This window comes from Aythya fuligula, chromosome 2 (genome assembly GCF_009819795.1).
Source record: "Aythya fuligula isolate bAytFul2 chromosome 2, bAytFul2.pri, whole genome shotgun sequence".
In the NCBI taxonomy this organism is placed as follows: domain Eukaryota; kingdom Metazoa; phylum Chordata; class Aves; order Anseriformes; family Anatidae; genus Aythya; species Aythya fuligula.
The window spans coordinates 159620233-159638683 of NC_045560.1; the positions used below are offsets into that span (position 1 = coordinate 159620233).

Genomic DNA, 18451 nt, shown 5'->3' on the forward strand with positions numbered 1-18451 from the left:
TGGAACAGTTTGCACAAAGAGGCTGTGGAGTCTCCATCCTTGCACACGTTCAAAAGCTGCTGAAGGTGTCCCTGCTCTGACACTCCTGTGAGATTGCATCCTCAACTATATTTTGATTATTTATAAAATATCCATTTGTGCCTACTCAAATTTAGAGTAAGGGTGACCTCTAATACCATTGCTGATGAGATAATCACAATCCAGAAGTGTTCAGCTTGAAATGTGAATGTAACAGCAGGCTACTAGAATTTTGCTTCTCCAGTGAAACACTGAAGCAACAAAAGAATGAGAAAAAAGCAAAAATTTATATTGAATCACAGAATGACAGAATTGTAGGGGTTGGAAGGGACCTCAAAAGATCATCGGGTCCAACCTCCCTGCCAAGGCAGGTTCCTTAGAGCAGGCTGCCCAGGTAGGCGTCCAGATGGGCCTTGAATATTTCCAGAGAAGGAGATCCCACAGCCACCCTGGGCAGCCTGTTCCAGTGCTCCATCACCTTCACCATGAAGGAGTTCTTTCACATGTTGGTGCGGAACTTCCCGGGCTAAATTTTGTGGCCATTACCCCTTGTCCTATCCCCACAAAGCACTGAAAAGAGGTTGCCCAAATCCCTCTGTCTCCAGGTATTTATAAATAGTATGAATATATTTTATTGATAGTTATGATGAAAGGTCAAATACCTTAACTGCATCTATTGTTTAAAGTATTTGGTTACTTGCTTATTTATTTTCTCTTTTTTTTGGAGACTAACAAAAGATAAAATTAATAAAGTCTTTGCTGTGTTGAATGTTTGGAAAAAAAAGTGCTGGAAGGAGCTGGCCTACATCAATTCATTTTATGGTAACAATAGATGTAGATTGCAGTGAAGGTTGACATAGAGTTTGTTTCACTATGTGTAAGAGTATAATTTGTGTGTGGAAAATTATTAATTGATGTCTGATCTCAAAGAGAAAATGTCATTGTTTATTTTGGGGAATGAAAGGAGTGCAGTTCCAGTTGTCTTGGTATAAATGTCGTGGAAGTTAAAAGGTGAGGTTGCTTTCAAGATCTCATCTAGATTGCATGCTGAGCATGAGTTATGTAAATGAACCCTTTCATCAACCCACAGAACATGTCAGTTATTCAGGTTACTTATGTATACTCTGTTACTTAACTAGTTGTAATAACAGTTGATGGTCCAGCTAGGTTTAGTGATACAGAGTCATGAGTGAGCAATAGAGAAATGTTTCTTTAGGCTAATGGCCACATCTGGAGGGGCTGTCAGAGCTGTGGGTTTTCCAGTTTGCATTGTGTGCCTCATGCCGGTGTAACCTGTGGCGCATGCATGCCATATCCTGAGTGCATTGGTTCTCCCGAAGAAGCTGCTGCTGCTGCTCTCTCAGTTGAACTCTGATTTCTTTAAGGACTTTTGAGTATTGGATGAGTCTGAGCAACTCCTGGCGCAGTTGCCGATTCTCAGCTTTTACTTGTTTGATATGCTGAATTAGAGATTGTATTGCTGCTTCTTCTGCTCTCTTGGTGAGAACCTGGATCTTCTGATGAGAGTCCACCTCACAGTCAGCTTTGGCCTGCAAAAATCTGCTCTTGATTTTGTGCATTTGTTCTGAATGCTGGATCTTTGTGACCAACAATTCCTTCTCCAGCTCTTTAATCTTTTTTATCTGTTCTAACTGCAGATCTTTGAAAGGCTGCAAGTCTTCAACTTCCTTGTTCATAAGAGAATACTTTTCCTCCATATTCATCAGATTGGTTTTTACCTCCTTTTCTTTTTCTGTATACTGCGAGATTAGCTTCTCTTTCTGCATCCAGACCTGAGACAAATCAATTTGGTTCTGGTCATTTAGTGTTATTATTAGATTCTGGCACTTCTGGCTGTGTTTTGTTATGTAGGAGAGGTAAATGTTACTCTCTTCCCGATTCCGTCGGGCTTCCTCTTCCAGGAATTTATTCTCCTGCAGGAAATACTCCACTTTTCCCATGTATGTGTTCATATGTTCAGTAAGTATTTTGTATTCCTTCTGCAAGTATGACTTCCTCTCTTTGACAAGTGTCTCCATGTCACTTATTCCTTTGGATATATCTCCATTCTTGGTTCTTACTCCTTGCTTATTTTTCCCACCACCAGTGGTGTCTTGTTTAATCCGCTTTGTAACGGATGCCATATTCCACAATGGGGTATCAAATTCTGGCAAACTGTAATGGAAAGGGAAATTATGAATTTTTAGTGAGCATTTGTGTCACATGTATGATTAACCTTGTTTTTTCTCCCCAATCATGCCATCTTACATCCTTTTGTTTTCAGTTGTTCATTACAGCAGCCAAAATGTTTGACCTAAAATTTCTCTTATCTCATCCATGTATTGAGTTGAAGAACACAGGCACGTAATGTGCATGTGCATTTTTACATTAGTAGGTAACTGACGAGAAGTAGTTCTACTAATTGAAAAATACATATCTTTTTAAAATTGTTGTTGTTTTATAATGTTGTGTTATTTCTGTACTTTGGAGAACAAAGTCAAAGTCCACTGAGGAATTATTACATGAGTACATTCTCTGTAGGCGGAAGATCTCCTGTATAGAACTTCAGCCAGCAAGTAAGCACTAAAGGGATGCCTGAAGCTTACAAACATGAATGTTGATAAATTCTAAAATGTGACTGCTAGGTCATCATGCTAGACTAGAAGCTGTCTATATTAGTCTATAGAAAACATTAAGGAGAGAAATACAGATTAAGCCTTATTCTTTCATAAGGAAGGAAAAAAAGCGTCTTGTGTACTACTGAAGCACAACACCTGAGTTTTCCAGAATCCTGGCACCCTATATAAAGTACAGGCCAACACTCTTGTCCCCATGAGGTGTGTCCTCAGTGACTATTAGAGCATGCATAGGCACTGTGGCTGATAGTTTCCTTTCCAGTTCCTGTGGGGTTTGCAGCCCTACCGGGGTAATCAAGACACACAGAAGTTTCAGCCAAACCTGCACTCTTACAGGATAGAGACCAAATCACACTTTTGCTGCCGCACCTGCACAGTAAGCAAGTGTTTCCTGACATTCAGAGAGAACCTCCTGTCTTCCAGTCTGTGCCTGTGGCTTCTGGTCCTGTCGTTGTGCACTAATAAAAAAAGTGTGGCTCCTTCATCTTTGCACTCTCCCTTCCGGGCAACCTGCTCTACGTGGCCCTGCTTGAGCAGGCGGATTGAACCAGATGAACCCCCAGATGTCCCTTCCAACCTCAACCATTCTGGAATTCTGTGAAATTAGGAGGGTAACGTAATGCAGTGCAAAAGACAGTGAGATTACTTTGACCAATCAGGCAGGTTGGGGCTGCAGGTGAGAGGAAGAGCCAGTTCTGGAATGGGTACTAGAAATGTGAGCATAGGACCTCTGTGCTTCTTATTCTTAGATACAAACCCAGGTTTTCATGGAAAGAGAACAACATCCCAGGTCAGAGCCCAGTGCGAGGAAATGTGCGGTGCTAATAAAGATAAGACTTATCAAGTTAATAAAATTGACCAGAGTAATATGCACTTTTGGAACAGAGGATATTTCTCCAGAAGAGACAAACATGAATAACAGTGTTGAGGCACAATAGAAGTATAGAAGCTAAATGTGTCTGAAATCTACGCTTTTTCCTTTAATTTCAGAATAATTTTTTTTGTTGATCTTGTCTGTGTGGCACAAGTTCACGCCAGTAAGTATAGCTGAGCACATGCTGAAGCTGAGAAATAAGTTAGAAGACATGTTTTGTCATGTTTGGGAGATAACAAGTGAAGATGATGGGATATTGGTCAATGCCCTATATTGCTCTTAAAATTCATCTTCTGTATGTATCCAATGATTAAAAGAGAATACATCATAGGAAATAGATATCTAGAAATTATGCGTAATTTTTGTGATACCAGTGAGGAAGAGAACTGTTGAAATAACAGTAATTGGTAATATAGTTATTTGAATATATATTCAGACAGCTTGAGCACTATGCTACAATTCTACTTCAAGAATTTGCTAATTTTTCAGCAGTCGTTTTATCAGAGGTTTCATTTTTTAACATACAACATTAAGTTTTAAAACTGCTGAGATACCTGCAATATAAGAGGGTCAGTTAAGTCCACAACAGATACTGAAGGAAGGAAAAAGCACCAGTATTAATGGTCCTTACAAATATAATCAGAAAATAAAGGAGTGAATTGTACTTTGCATACAGAATTTCTAAAATACTTATTCAAAAGAGGAACAGTGCAATCAAGTATTTAGAACTGGAGAGAAGTCTAAGAAGTCTAAAGTTTTAATGAACATTTTAAACTAAAACTTACTGTATCCTACTAGAACTGGTAGTCCCTTTTAAAGAAAATATGCAAAATTTGAGTGGATAGGTGAACAAAATAGAAAAAATGTATTAATCTATTGTCATAGTAACAGCAGAACAGTGTCCAAGCTAGGAATGTGGCAGCTGCATCAGAAGTAGGGTAGTCATAGGGAAACATAAGAATGTGTACAGAAATCAGTGTAGTGTTTTGGGGAACAGAGTTTCCAAAGAGTTAAAAGGGTGTCACAATGGAAAGTAGTAGAACTGAGTTAATGCTAGTTAATGTGGTTTTATGGGAAAGAAAATAGCAGAGCTGTATAAATATTAGAGAAATGACTAAATCTGCATGAAAAAAAAAACAGGCCTTGATAAAATTATTATACAAAAAGTGTTTAAAAACAAAACAACAACAACAATACTGACCTTTCCTGCTTTTGTGGTCTTCACAGAGTTTCCAGATAGCTCCTTCTGGCTTGCTGATTCTGGCTTACTAGATGGCATTTGCAGATAGCTAAACTGTGATCGCTGAGCAATGGTGGTGTTAGTAAGCTGTGTGTGTCCATGGTGATGAAATACCGCGAAGTCACAAGAGAAGTTCAGTAGTGAGATTCTCAGAGCCTTTTCAGTTCCTGGCTTGGTTGTGAAGCCTGACTGTGAAGCTCTTTGTTTAATTAAATTGGAGTTAATTTAGCAGACACATGAGGGCACTTTGGCTTATAAAAGTGTGATTTTTAGTGGCCACTATATAAAGAGGGAAACAGTCTCAGCTACCTACTAATACACATGTATGCTGAAGGAAAAGGTATGTCTTAAGCCATGATCGTCCTTGAGGATTAGATGCCAGTATCTACTCAAGCATTTCTGGTCCGTATATTTGGTTTTTCTTTCCAACAGGTTGGCAAACATTTCTATATTTCACAAAGATAGGAAGGGATGGATGTGGGGAAGGAGTATTTGTGACATTTCAAAAGTAGATTAAAGAAGGGATTTTTGCAAATGAACTCCTTATTTATGGAGGGGTTCCTCATTTTTAAAAGAAAATTGATAGCTTGGGATGCATTTTCTGATTTTTGTAGGGAAAATTAGAGAATATGGTAATGCTAATTCTGGATTTGCCCAGAGAATTATGGTGTCTGTGGGCTGGTTGATCACTGCAAGAAGGATGCAAGCTAATATACTTGAGAGTGGTCCAGCAACTGGCAGTATCACAGAATCATAGAATCATTGAGGTTGGAAGGGACCTCTGGAGGTAACCTGGTCCACCCCCACCTATTCAAGCAGGGCTACCTAGAGCAGGTTGCCCAGGACCATGTCCAGAGAGCTTTTGAAGGTCTCCAAAGAAGGAAACTCCACAACTTCTCTGGGAAACCTGTACCAGTGCTTGGTCATCCTTCACAATAAGAAAATGCTTCCTGACTTTCAGATGGCTTCTCTTGTCTTCCAGTTTGTGCCTGTTGTCTCTTGTACTGTCACTGGGCACCACTGAAAACAACCTGGCTCCATCTTCTTTTCACCTTCCCTTCAGTTGTTTCTGATGTTGCAAGATCCCCCCTGAGCCTCCTCTTCTCCAGGCTGAAAAGTCCCAGCTCTCTCAGGCTCTCCTCACAGGAGAGGTGCTTCAGGCTCTTGATCATCTTGGTAGATCTTTGTTGGATTATTTCCAGTACATCCATATCTTGTACTGGGGAGCCCAGAACTGGACCCAGCACTCCAGGTGTGGCCTCACCAGCGCTGAGCAGAGGGGAAGGATCACCTCCCTCAACTTGCTGGCAATGCTTTACATAATGCAGTTCTGAATACACTTAGCTACTTTTGTGGCAAGCTACTTTTGTGGCAACAAAACACGTAATGTGTTTTGTTTTGTTTTGTTTTGTTTTGTTTTGTTTTAAATCGAGGCTCGTGTGTGTGCATTTGGCTTGTCCCGATGGCTGGTGTAGATGATCGCTCACATGCCCCAAAGCTCCTCGTGCTGATGCTGGATTTGCCCCTCGGTAAAGGACCGCATGCCATGTGTTCAGCTTTTCTTCCTTACTGTGTCATCTGTATGTATGTATTTGTTGTGGTTCCGCTCGAGTGGGCAGCCGAGCTCCACCACAGCCGCTCTCTCACTCCCCCTCCTCAAAGAGGAATGGGGAGAAAATATGTGAAAAGGGCTCAAGGGTTGAGATAAGGACGAGAAAATCACTCAGTAATTATTGTAACAGGCAAAACAGATTCAGCATAAGGAGATAGTAAGATTTATTGCTCATTACTAACAAGCTAGAGAAGTGAGAAACAAAGGAAAGAAACCAAAAGCACCTTCCCCCCCATCCACCCTCTTCCACCTCCTCCCCCCGAGCGGCACAGGGGAACGGGGGAATGGGGGTTATGGTCAGTCTACAGCACTTCTTCTCTGCCGCTCCTTCGCGGTCACTCTCGTCCCCTGTGCTGTGGGGTCCCACCCATGGGATACAGTCCCTGATGAACTGATCCAGCGTGGGCTTCCCACAGGCAGCAGCTCTTCCAGAACTGCTCCAGATATGGGTCCGTACCACGGGGTCCATCCCTCAGGAGCAAACTGCTCCAACCTGGCTCCCCTACGGGCAGCAGCTCCTGCCAGGTCACCTGCTCCTGCGTGGGCTCCTCTCCACGGGCTACAGGTCCGGCCCGGAATCTGCTCTGGCAGGGGTCTTCCACAGGCGGCAGCCTCCGTGGGTGCAGGGCCACCTGCTCCACCGTGGTCTCCTCCACGGGCTGCAGCATGGAACCCTGCTCCACCGTGGTACTCCATGGGCTGCAGGGGGACAGCCTGCTTCACCATGGTGCTCACCACAGGCCGCAGGGGACTTCTGCTCCGGCGCCTGGAGCACCTCTCCCCCTCCTTCTGCACTGACCCTGGTGCCTTCAAGGCCATTCCTCACTCTCCCAGCTGCTGTGTGGCGCAGCGTTTTTTTCCCTGTCTTAAATATGCTCTCACGGAGGCGCAAAACAACATCGTTTATTGCCTCAGCTCTGGAAAACAATGGGGCCCTTACCAAATGTGGGGCAGCTTCTAGATCCTTCTCACAGAAACCACCCCTCTGGCTCCCTGCTACCAAAACCTTGCCACGTAAACCCACTACAGTATTTATTTACTTCTCTGAAGGAAAGGGTGGATTTTTCGTGGGTCTCTCTTTGCGTGTCTCGAACCAGGCTGCAGTAAATACACGTAAGCGAGTAGGCTGCTGCAGCGCGTCCTGGACAGTATCAGGGTGCTACTCTGCTAGCAGTGGAGAGCTGGGTGAAGGTGCCCAGGGTAAGGGCTTGTTCTGCCTCAAGTTGAACAGAAAGTTTCAGGAGTTGAGCATCCCAGGGGATGTTTGTAGGGCTGCTGTTAGACGATAAAGGTTCGGATGGCTGTCGACGAAGGGGATTTTGTTGGTTCTTTTTCGATAGCTGTTCCTGCCAAAGATCGCGTCGGTCACAAAAGGTAGTAGTAACCTTGCGGTTTCTATGTTCTGTAGCGTTTGTACTAAAATACACTGGCAGATGAATAAATGAGCAGGTACAAATACACGTGACTCTATAGCTGAGACTAAATAACGTGCAGTTTCTTCTGTGTTTTATCTTTCAAAGCACGTTGTTGCTGAGCGCCTGAGCTTTTTGCTCGCGTTACCGAGGAAAGGAATGGCAGTGCTTCTTCCCCCCTCATCTCTCTTTTTTTTTTTTTTTTTTTTTTTTCCCCCTCTCCTCTTCTTCCTCGATGACAGGGACTCGAAATGTTTTCCTCGGATGTCCACGTGAAAAACGAAATAAATAAATAAATAAATGCTGATGGTGAAGACACTGACAGAATTGGGTGACATTTTCAAGGTAGAGGAGGGGCGAAGAATGTGGAAATTCCTGGTACATTAGTGGTGCTCTGTTAACAAAACTGACGTATACGCCACTTGCTGTTCCTAGTTTTTTGGTTTGGTTTTCCTTTCAGTAGTCTCCCCGAAGGCTTTTGCGGACACACGGTGTATCTTTTCTGTTCTTCCAGTATTCGTTTGTCAGGAAAGACGACCATGCAATCCGAGGGCTGTGGACAACCATCTACCAGGTGGTTGTTGTAGCCTCCATCGGTCATGTTATTTGTGCTTTTAGCTCGCCCTCTCCTATATCTTGAGTTGAATTTTTTTTTTTTTTTTTTTTTTGGCAACGCTATGTTTGTAGTGATAGCATTGCTGCCGAGGTATTTTTGACTAAAAATGATCTTAACTGTAGTAGTGAATTCACAGAGTGTGGCTTTGTGTAACGACTCCCGCGATCACAACTTTTTTTTTCCTTTGTCACAGATAGGAGGAAAGCTCTTTCCGGAGAGATGGAAAGAAAGTTGTTTCAGAATACGTTCAGAATGTCTGAAGTTGTTTTGGAATTTTTTTTTGTTTTGTTTTGTTTTTTTTTTAGTAGTTAACGGTAGTACAGCCCACAGAGCAATTTCTTTGTGCGTGAGAACTCGCGGGTTAACTGAAAGTTACTTGTTTTATTATAAAACTAGGATTTGAAGCCACGGGCATTCAGAAATGCATATGATATGTCTTGTCACAGTCTTCTAGATCAGCTAACCGGAATGAGAACCAATCTTCTGAAAACACGCAGGGATATCGTGGGGCAGGATGAAGGTAAATGGACACAATTATTTATTAATATTCTGGTACAGCTATTTAATTCACCTAAGTAGTGTTTCTGTCTTCGGCGTGGGAGAGGAAGTAGACTTTGCATCGTTTCTTGGGTCAGTCGTCCTTCCCTAGATCCCGAAGGAAAAGAATGAAATTTCTGCCTTCTGTCACAAAACACGTTGTGCGTGCTTGGAATTTGAAAATTAAGTTTCACGGGTGAGCTTTCCTGTGCAACAGGATGCAGTAGATGTTCTTATAGTGATGGTGAAAGGAAAGAGGGGCTTTATTTGCCTTTTGCTTTTCCTTTGTTTTGTAGAGGGAGGAAATAGTGATTTCTAGATCTTAAATGCTAACACTGGAAATGGAAGCATGCGAGGCTTGTATTTCCTTAGTCTTAAGGTAGACTAAATTTAGATACCTTGTTCTGCTGCAGACTGCCTTCACGGCGTTCCTGTTGCTCAAAGGGGAAATCGTCAGGAGTAGTTGAAAATGATGCCTTCACCCCTTCGGGAGATTGATCCAGATCAACCAAAAAGGCTTCTTCATACACTTGGCAGTCTGTTCAAACAGGATGAGAAGGTAGGAGAAGTCTTGCTATCTGCTGTATCATTATTTGAAAAGTAACTGAATTGTAACACGGAGGCAAATACTCTGGTAGTGAATTGACGAAGCAATTGTTTTTTACTTATATTTAAAAAAAAAAAAAGTCTTTTCAGGGTACGATGATAGATGAAGCAGATAAATTTGTTGCTGGGCCTCAGAATAAGATCAAGCGTCCTAGAGAGCCCAATACTCCAGCATCACTAAAGAGAGAAGGCGTAGCACGTCGCCGCTATTGCGACGGCCACAGTCACTGTTGTGACAAACCATGTTGGTGGGAAAGGGCCACCCTGTGCTGCTGGATCTCCGTCACCATATCTGAACCTCAAAGGCATGCCAACAAATAAAAGTATGTTGGAGTTGTTGTAGTACAGGAACTTGTGTGGTCATAAATGGACATAGTGTGCAGAAAAAAAAAAAAGGTCTCCGTGCTTTCTGTGTTAATTCAAAAGGACACGTAAGTTTTAGAGTTAATTGGGACTGAATTTCTTTGGTCGGCTTAGACAAACAGGCTGTTGCTATAGGTAACGAAGTCCTGAATGAGCAATAATTTGGAACTGTTTCTAAAAAGTGCTGAAACCTTTCACCACGATGGTTTGGCGGTAGCAAGGATTTCATTTCAGCTTTTAATTCTCATTTGTGTATTCTATAGTGGGGAAGGGAGAAGTGGGGAAGGAAAGTGTGTAAAAAAAAAAAAAAAAAAAAATTTTAAATTTCTCACAAATAGTAATTTACCCACCTGTTGCAGCAGAGTCGAAAGAAAAATTTGCTGGAACTGGGGGAAGGAGGGGAAACTTTAGTTTACTTTAGTCACTGAAATGGGAATACAGCAAATAACTTCACGACAGTCATATGAGACGGTAGCAGCCCAAAAGGAGGTATTCCTGTGGTTGCGTCAAAGGGTGAATAAAACTACTGAAGTGATCTGACAGTGCTGAGTAACTCTCTCCACAGTACTTTCAACAAGAAGGGATGCAGAGTAATGTCCTTCTGTGTTTTTTGATCCTGCAGTTATATGCACTACTAAGCTCCTTCTTAATTTTCAGACGCTGGTATCAGTACTGTCCAAGATGGTAATGGAGAGAAGAAAGCAGAAAACTGTCAGTTGCTGGAAGAGCAAATTGATGGCTTGTCTGTGCAAATGGCTTCTTCGGTTCCAGCTGTTAAGGGAGAGGATGAAATGTCACCTGGTGACTTAGACTCTCTACATGATGAGTTCAATTGCTTAAATGATGCAAAGATGGCTTGGATCGTAAACCTGGTACCAATGCACTTGTTCGAGGGCCTCTAAATTACAGCGTGGCTGGAGATGACCAAAAACGAGTGATGGAGTCTACTTCTGAATCTGTGCCAAATTGATTTAAAATAACACCTACAATGTTGGAGGGAAGCGATGCTGGTATTAAAATCAGAGTGGTGAAAGAGGTTCGCAAACGTGGAAGAAGTAAGTTCTTTATTAGTGTATTAAAAATAGGCTAGGGGTACAGCAGACTTTTTCTTGAAATGAGGATCTATTTTGAAAATAAAACCTCAGATTTGGAATGATTTTTGATTACTCGTGTACAAGTAGTGGAAGAACAAGAAAGTAAGTACATGTATTCAGAGTCCAACTTTATATCCTCACCGTCCTTACTGCAGCACTCTTAAGCAGGCTTAGTCACAGCACCATTCGTGTTTTCATAGTTGGTTCAGAGAAGAAAACACAGAAACCAATGAAAAAATACTGTTGTTTCACATCTAAGGTGTCCGGTTCATTCTTTTGCGCTACTTTTTTTTTTTTTTTTTTGTTAAACTTTATACGAGACAATCGTGCTCATGCTCCACATAGATCGGTCATCTTGTAAAGAGTAGTTATCTTAAACCTCTGCTTTCAAAAATGACAGCTCTAGGTTGAAACATGGCTCGGTATCCCTTTGTTTCTATTAACTGCTGATCATGGCAGCGTGTTCGTGGAGATGCAAGGCTTCTCTGCTGATTAAACCTAGTCTGCATTTTCCAAGGGCAGGTGTTTCTAGATACTGCTCTTTTAAGAGAACAAAATTCAGCGTTACATTTGAATATCAGCTAATCGATATCACTTCAAATTATTGGTATGCTGGCTTTTTTTTCTTATGTGCATTACTGTATGCAGAAATGGGAAACTCTAGGCTTTGTTGTTTTTCCTTTGGCTGTTGAGATTTACTGAAAATGCATTTACAAGATCTGTTTCTAATATCTGTTTGGATCTCTTCTTTAAGATCGTGAAAAAAATCTTCTCTCTTCTTGAGGAGGTACGTACAAGGACGGATGGAAACTCAGAAGTATTTCATTGAATTTGCTATAAGGGAAGGAGCAAGGTTTGTATAGATACGAATGATTCGGAGTTAAACGCTAACGTTGTTCATGATAGCAAATCTCAGTCTTTTCCAAAACAAGTGTTTTGTTTTGACATACTTAAATTATTACAGTTTCAGCGGTCAAACTGCCGTTGTATTTTCTGAAGTAAATGGTCGTTACCTAGAGCTGAAGTGTGAAATAGAAAGATACGGGTGGTTATGGAAGAAAGACCCAGAATTTGCGTGGGTTGGGGAAAGATGGCTGTATCAAATTAAATTTGCCATTCTGATGTCAGAAATGAGGGAAGCTCTTCCATGCTGGAAACAGAGAGCCTCTGCTAATACTGTTTGTCGTGGCCAAATAATACTGAGTTATTTAACTGCTGTTTTTGGAAGAAGAAATGAAATTACTTCCCTAGGTTTAAAAATCGTGTCTTAATACAGCACTTAGAGAGAACGCTAGAGGAGCTAGAGTTCAACAGCCTACCCAACAGAGTTAATCAGGTGAACGGTAGATAATAGTGTACCAGCCAGAGGAATACGGACCGGGAATGAGTTTGCTGTGCCGCAGAAGAGTGGAAGAGGACGTAGCTGTTGCCCTCGCCATCCTGGCGGTCAAGTGATCTTACTGTCAGAGTCCGAGAAGAAGCAGCAGAGCTTTAACTTTACGAACCTCTATCGGCAGAAGCTGGGCTGTAACCTTAAGGACGTGCTATGAAAGGTGTGGCTTTTTTCCTGTGGAGGGTGCTCTTTGCTCAACAGGCTGAAAAAAATAACCATTGCTGCCCCTCCTGCAGGTGGTGAGAATTTACTCACTTGAATACTGTCATTAGCCGTTTTACGTGCAATAGGCAGTGGATCGCACTAAAATGGGGCACTGTCAAATGCACACAGTGTCTGCATTGTGGAGAGAGCCCATCTGTTGTGTCCCCCCCCCCCCCCCAATAAAAAAAACAACCAAACAAACAAAACTCCCAGAAACACCTGCACTGGTAATATTGCATGTTGCCAGCACAGAGACGAGGGCCTTGTTCCCGAGAACTGCTAGCCATGCCTTTAAACTTGAGATTCAGCGTAGATCGAGAGTAAAGAAACTGCTGTTGTGTTAATGAAAGCTAAAGACAGCCCTGTGACTGTTACCACTTGGTGGTTACTAAACAATCTACCTCAGACTCTCTTCTGTTTTTATCTGCGGACATTATGAAAGCGCACCTGAGGCTTCCCAGGTCCCTGACTTCAGTTCTCTTTCATCCCGTGAGGAGGACGGAGATTCTTCAGGTGGCCTTGCCTTGGCACACGCTGTGCTTTGGAAGCACTAAAAAGAAATGCTTTTAAAAGTGTGCATTTATTTTAATGTTCATACAAAAGAGATTGGTTTTGAACAGTGTTGTTACCGGATCACTAATTTGATATTTTAACTGTATACATTTTTTTGAACATAGGTGGGTGGGTGTGTGTGTGTGTATATGTATATATATATATATATATATAAAAAAAATAAACCGTTTTATTAATTCTCGTTAAGTGCTGATCTGAGGAGTCTGTAATGGGCAGCGCTGAATTCCTCGAATTGTCTGTCACCAACAGACCGCTAATATTTTTTGTGAAACCAGTCTGCATATCCTGAAACCCCACTTCTGGTAATAGCTGCGGAATGTGTTTGTTACTTACCTCCCGGTAGCACGTACCCTGGAGCACCTGCCTCATCAGTCAGCTCAGCCTGTACAGGGTGTACATTTTTGCTCCAAGGCTAAAGTGTTAAAGACACCAAGTTCCAGCTTACCAAATCCTTGGTTACCCGAGTTAATATCCTCCCTTCCGTTCCTCTTACTCTTTTGTTCAAAGGTAATGTTGTGAATCACAGAAAATGCAACGAAGACTGGAGCACCTGCACGTAATTAATATTTTCCTTTTAAACGGTAATATGCCAGTAGTAAGTGGCTCTTCAGATAATTTTATTTTCGGTTGTTCTCACTTAAAAACAGTCTCCTGCTCCTTTAACAGCTTTCTTTTAAAAGACAGGTTGGAGTTGTGCTGGCGTTAAGAAGCTCTTCACAAGGTATTGGGGCTGTCCTGAGGATTCCACTTGACCAGCCAGCAGAAGAGGCAGGGAAACATACTTACATTGATGGCCTGAACTTCTCTTCCTATTACTCTTTTTAGTACTAGCCAGCGTGTGTGAGACATCTTTTCCTTCTCCTGTGAAGCAGTGGGCTGGTCTTTCTGGAAGAGGTTGTTTGACCATTGGAATTACACCAGTGAGATTCAAGAAGGAAATAAAATCCAAAAGCAGCAGCGTATCTTTATTACTACGTTAAGTGAGAAAGTGACACGTGGAACGAACTCGTTATAAACAATTCTGAACTCTTTTCTTAGCGGGAACGTACTTACCTGTACCGTTGAACGTACTTGAAAAAAAAAAACAAACAAACCACAGGAGTACCTTGGAATACATAGGGCGATTCATCCCTTCAGGATCATTACACGGCAGCTGTATGTCACCACAATACACCTCTTTTGCTTAATGGTGGACTTCTCAGAGGGAATTTACTTGGGTCAGGTATACTGTGTGTATGTGGTTTTATGCACGTAGAACTGCCTGTACTACACTATCTTTTAAATAGGTGGTGGTAAGAGGAGACAGCTTTCTTCTAGTAGATTCTTCCTTAAGTTTCTTTAGTGATTCCGGGGGCGCTCACTTGACCGTGATGTGCCTGACCTGGTTAGCATCTAAACCTCCTCCTCTGATGTGGTACAGCTGTCTGCTAAATTAGTTACAGAAAGACGGTGACTTTAACTCAGCCAGTTCTCTCTTACCTCGCTATTGTTTTATCTGGATAATTTGAATTTGGATTAGAGCAGCGGAGGGAAAAGATGCCTTACACTGAAACGGACGCGAGTCTGTGAGAAGAAAGCCAGGCGTCCTTGGAGACTGTGCCAATGAAAAGGGGAAGAAAAATGAGTGGAATAAATCTGAGTGCACATAGTCCTGCATCCCGAAGGGAGCACAGAAGGAAGGTTGCTTGCTTAGAAGAGCAGTGGATGCTTCGTGCCCGCCTTAAAGAGAATATTAACAGAGAGAATTCTTTGTAAGACAAGCTGCCCCGCGGGGTGTGGGTAGCAAATACGTTGGAAAAAATACAGCCACAAGCTCCGAATGGCACAGTAGGCGAGCTGTGATCCGCCCGACAAGGCCTCCCGCGGGCGCCCTCTGCCGCCACCTGCTGGTTTTAATCGGGTACTGCAGGCGGCCGAGGGGCGCGCATGCGCGGTGACGCCCGCGGGCGCCCTCTGCCGCCACCTGCTGGTTTTAATCGGGTATTGCAGGCGGCCGGGGGGCGCGCATGCGCGGTGGGGCCCGGGGCGCCCTCTGCCGCCACCTGCTGGTGGAGAACGAGTACTGCAGGCGGCCGAGGGGGGCGCATGCGCGGTGGGGCCCGGGGGCGCCCTCTGCCGCCTCCTGCTGGTGGAGAACGAGTACTGCAGGCGGCCTAGGGGCACGCATGCGCGGTGGGGCCCGGGGGCGCCCTCTGCCGCCACCTGCTGGTGGAAAACGAGTACTGCAGGCGGCCGTGGGGCCGTGCATGCGCGTTGCTTATTACGTCGTTGTTTTTTTTGATGTGTAATTTCCTACGCTCCTAGATTTTTCTTCATATGTAAATCACACAGAATCACAGATCTTCTAGGTTGGAAGAGACCTCAAGATCATTGAGTCCAACCTCTGACCTAACACTAACGTTTGAGCTAATTCCCGTGGAAAATATTTCATTTACTTTCTTGGTTGTATTGTCCTTTCTATGTTCAAAGCTGAGGCATAAATACGGTAAATTTTGCTTCTAGAAACACCCCAGTTCTTTTGTCTGCACTCTGCATGCTGTAAACTAGGCATAGGCACAAAAAAAAACAAATAAATAAATAAATAAAAGAACACAGCTGCTGCTGCTCCTGCTCTCTTTCTTGTGGTTTGCCCCCTCCTCTTTCCCAGGTGATTGGGTTTGGGTGCTGGGCGGGGCCAAATGGTATAGGAGCCCCAGGCACGGCATCAGAGAGCTCCTTCTGCCCGGGCTGCTCTTTGGGGTCAGTGCTTTGTTGATGCTTCTGTTAGCTACATGCAGGGTTCTTTTGGTGGGTCAGGGTCTGGTACGATCTTTTAGAGGAAACCGATCTAGTAGTATGTGCATTTATTGCTTGAAGCTCTTTGGAGGTGATTAATTGTTATAGCACGTTTATGGATAGGATGTCAATGTTATTTTGTGCGTTTGCTTTGTTGTTCTAGGTCCCTCGTGATTTTTGCAGGGTTACAGGGCAGATGCCACCAGATCTACCCCTTTTGTTGTTTTTGTTTTGTTTGATTTTTTTTTTTTTCTTGATTTTTCTTTTTCTTTTTTGGAAGGGGGTTTGGGATTTGAGCATCTCAATTTTGCGGGTTTGGGATTTGAGCGTCTTAATTTATTGGGTTAGGGGTTTTAGGCACAGGACTTCAGGGGTTTAGTGTGGTAAATAGTTTGGGTTAGGTCCGTAGGGGTTTCGAGGATGTTTAGGGATAGGGCTTGAGGCTTTTTTGTGTAAGGGCGGGAAGGGCTAGGGTTACAGTGAGTGCTGTTAAATGTAGTTCTCGAAAACTCGGCCTCTGATTGGCCGTGCTGGCTGTCCAGGGAATTCTGGTAGGTGTAGTTTTCCGGCACCAGGCTTCCGGTAGGCCGTGTTGACTGCCCGGAGCATGCCGGGAGATGTAGTTCTGGGACTCCGAACTTCCGGGAGGCCTTGTTGGGTGCCCGGAGCATGCCGGGCAATGTAGTTCTGGGACTCCGGACCTCCGGGAGGCCATGTTGAGCGCCCAGAGCATGCCTGGAAATGAAGTTCTCGGGAACCAGGGTTGGGCTTAGGGACTAGGGCTGGGGCTAGGGTTAGAGTTTAGGGTGAGGGTTGGGGTTAGGGTTAGGGCTAGTGAATGCTGGTTCTCTGTGTTTGCAGATGACGGTGAGCGTGTTTAAACTAATTCCAGTTGAAGAAGTTTCAGTTACTTGCTTGGTGCCGTTATCAGTTCAACATTAAAAGCTGCAGCAAAAGCAAAAGGGGATTTTTGCTTCTAGAAACACCACAGGTCTCTTGTCTGCTCTCTGAATGTTTTTGAGATAAAACAGATTTTAAAAAACAAAGGAAAAAAACAAAACAAAACAAAACACAGCTGCTCCTTTTGCTCTCTTCCTACTTTCATGTGCTTTGCCCCTCCCCTTTCCCAGGTGATTGGGTTTGGGTGCTGGGCGGGGCTAAATGCTATATGAGCCCCAGGCATGCCATCAGAGAGCTCCTTCTGCCTGGGCTGCTCTTTTGGGGGCAGTGCTTTGTTTTTCCTTCTGTCCGTTGCAGGGTTGTTTAGGCAGGCTGGAGTCTATGGATTTCTGGATTTTAAGTGCTTGGAATTCACTTAGTAGAGGGATGTTTAGTAGGGGCTGCTGGCTCAGTTTGGGGGGCGGTTGTCACTGCAGTTATTTTCCTACAGCCAATAGAGTAAAATTCCAGTTTGCCTTTTAGAGGTGCTATAAGTGGGTAAAGTGATTAAGGAGGCATTGGGGAGGCATTGGGGAGGCAAGGACAATCCCCAGACATGGACTGTATATCTCGAAACAAGACACTGGAACTCATGATAAGGAAGCGGCAGACGGACAGAGAAACAAACGTAAGGACTATAAATCTCAAAACTGGACATTGGAATTCATTATAAAGATACAACAAACGGAAGAATTAGCAACAACCAGCTCTTGCAATTAAGAAACCTGCCAATTCAGCAGATTCCTGACCAAAGGTGAAAAGTACACTGTGAGGAAGACTCGGGGTCTTCCTCCCAAAGACCCCTGCCCACGTCCCAAAGACCCCTGCCCACAATTCTTGGAAGGCTCTACGCAGGCGCAAGGTGCCAAAAGGCTAATTAGCATGAGAAGCGAGGGAAGGCGGGGATAGGTAATGCATATGTATAGGTGCTTGTAGAATATTGATAGATTGATTGTATAAATTCAAGACTGCTTTCCGCTTTAGGTATGCACGATAGGTGGAGAGATCCCCCGTGCATCCAGCGCTGCAATAAAGAATATACCACTTAAAGGAATTTCGGCTTCGATCTTTGAATCAATCTGGCGACCCAGATGGGACAACCTCTCTGCCGGACCGCAGGACCCGCTGGGGACAGGACTCCCTAGGGTACCCCCGGGATTTCCCGGAGGGACTCCTCGACTCACCGGATCACTGCGGAGGCAGACAAGGACCCCATCATTGTAAGTGAGTATATTCTTTATTCTGGTTTGGTTTTCTGGTAGACCGGTCATCTGGGACTGTCCAGTAAGTCGGAAGGTGACTTCTGCAGGACAGTATTTGGTATATACTTTGTGGTTAGTGCCACAAGTATATCTGGGGACCTTGGGGTCCATCTGTATCTGGAACTGTCTGTAAGTCAGAAGGTGATCTTCTGCGAGGCAGTGTTTGGTATATACTTTGTGGTAAGCACCATAAGTATATTTGGGGACCTTAAGGAAAGAGCTCGCTTTAAGGTCCATCTGGAATTGTGTTGTCTATTTCGGTTTTCTGACTCATGGAGTATGGTATTTAACTTTGGT

The 18451-nt window shown here is 43.6% G+C and overlaps 1 protein-coding gene and 1 long non-coding RNA gene across 4 annotated transcripts; one reads left to right on the forward strand and one right to left on the reverse strand.

The window, feature by feature from the left end:
- Positions 1 to 1235: 1235 nt before the first annotated feature.
- On the reverse strand, positions 1236 to 4809 carry CCDC166 (coiled-coil domain containing 166). The gene is made up of 2 exons (XM_032181197.1): positions 4730 to 4809; positions 1236 to 2193 (listed from the first exon to the last, which is right to left on the reverse strand). The coding sequence occupies exon 2, from the start codon at positions 2160 to 2162 to the stop codon at positions 1236 to 1238; it is 927 nt and encodes a 308-aa protein (XP_032037088.1). The 5' UTR covers positions 2163 to 2193; positions 4730 to 4809.
- A 3250-nt stretch (positions 4810 to 8059) lies between these two features.
- Positions 8060 to 12783, forward strand: LOC116485992. Of its 3 annotated transcripts, none has more exons than XR_004252921.1 (6): positions 8060 to 8137; positions 8855 to 8928; positions 9359 to 9504; positions 10572 to 10969; positions 11763 to 11861; positions 12285 to 12783. It is a non-coding gene; the product is annotated as an uncharacterized LOC116485992 (long non-coding RNA). The 3 variants fall into 3 exon arrangements; XR_004252920.1 differs by adding an exon at positions 8253 to 8366 and having other exon boundaries at positions 8108 to 8137; positions 11763 to 12783; XR_004252919.1 differs by having other exon boundaries at positions 11763 to 12783.
- Positions 12784 to 18451: the final 5668 nt, after the last annotated feature.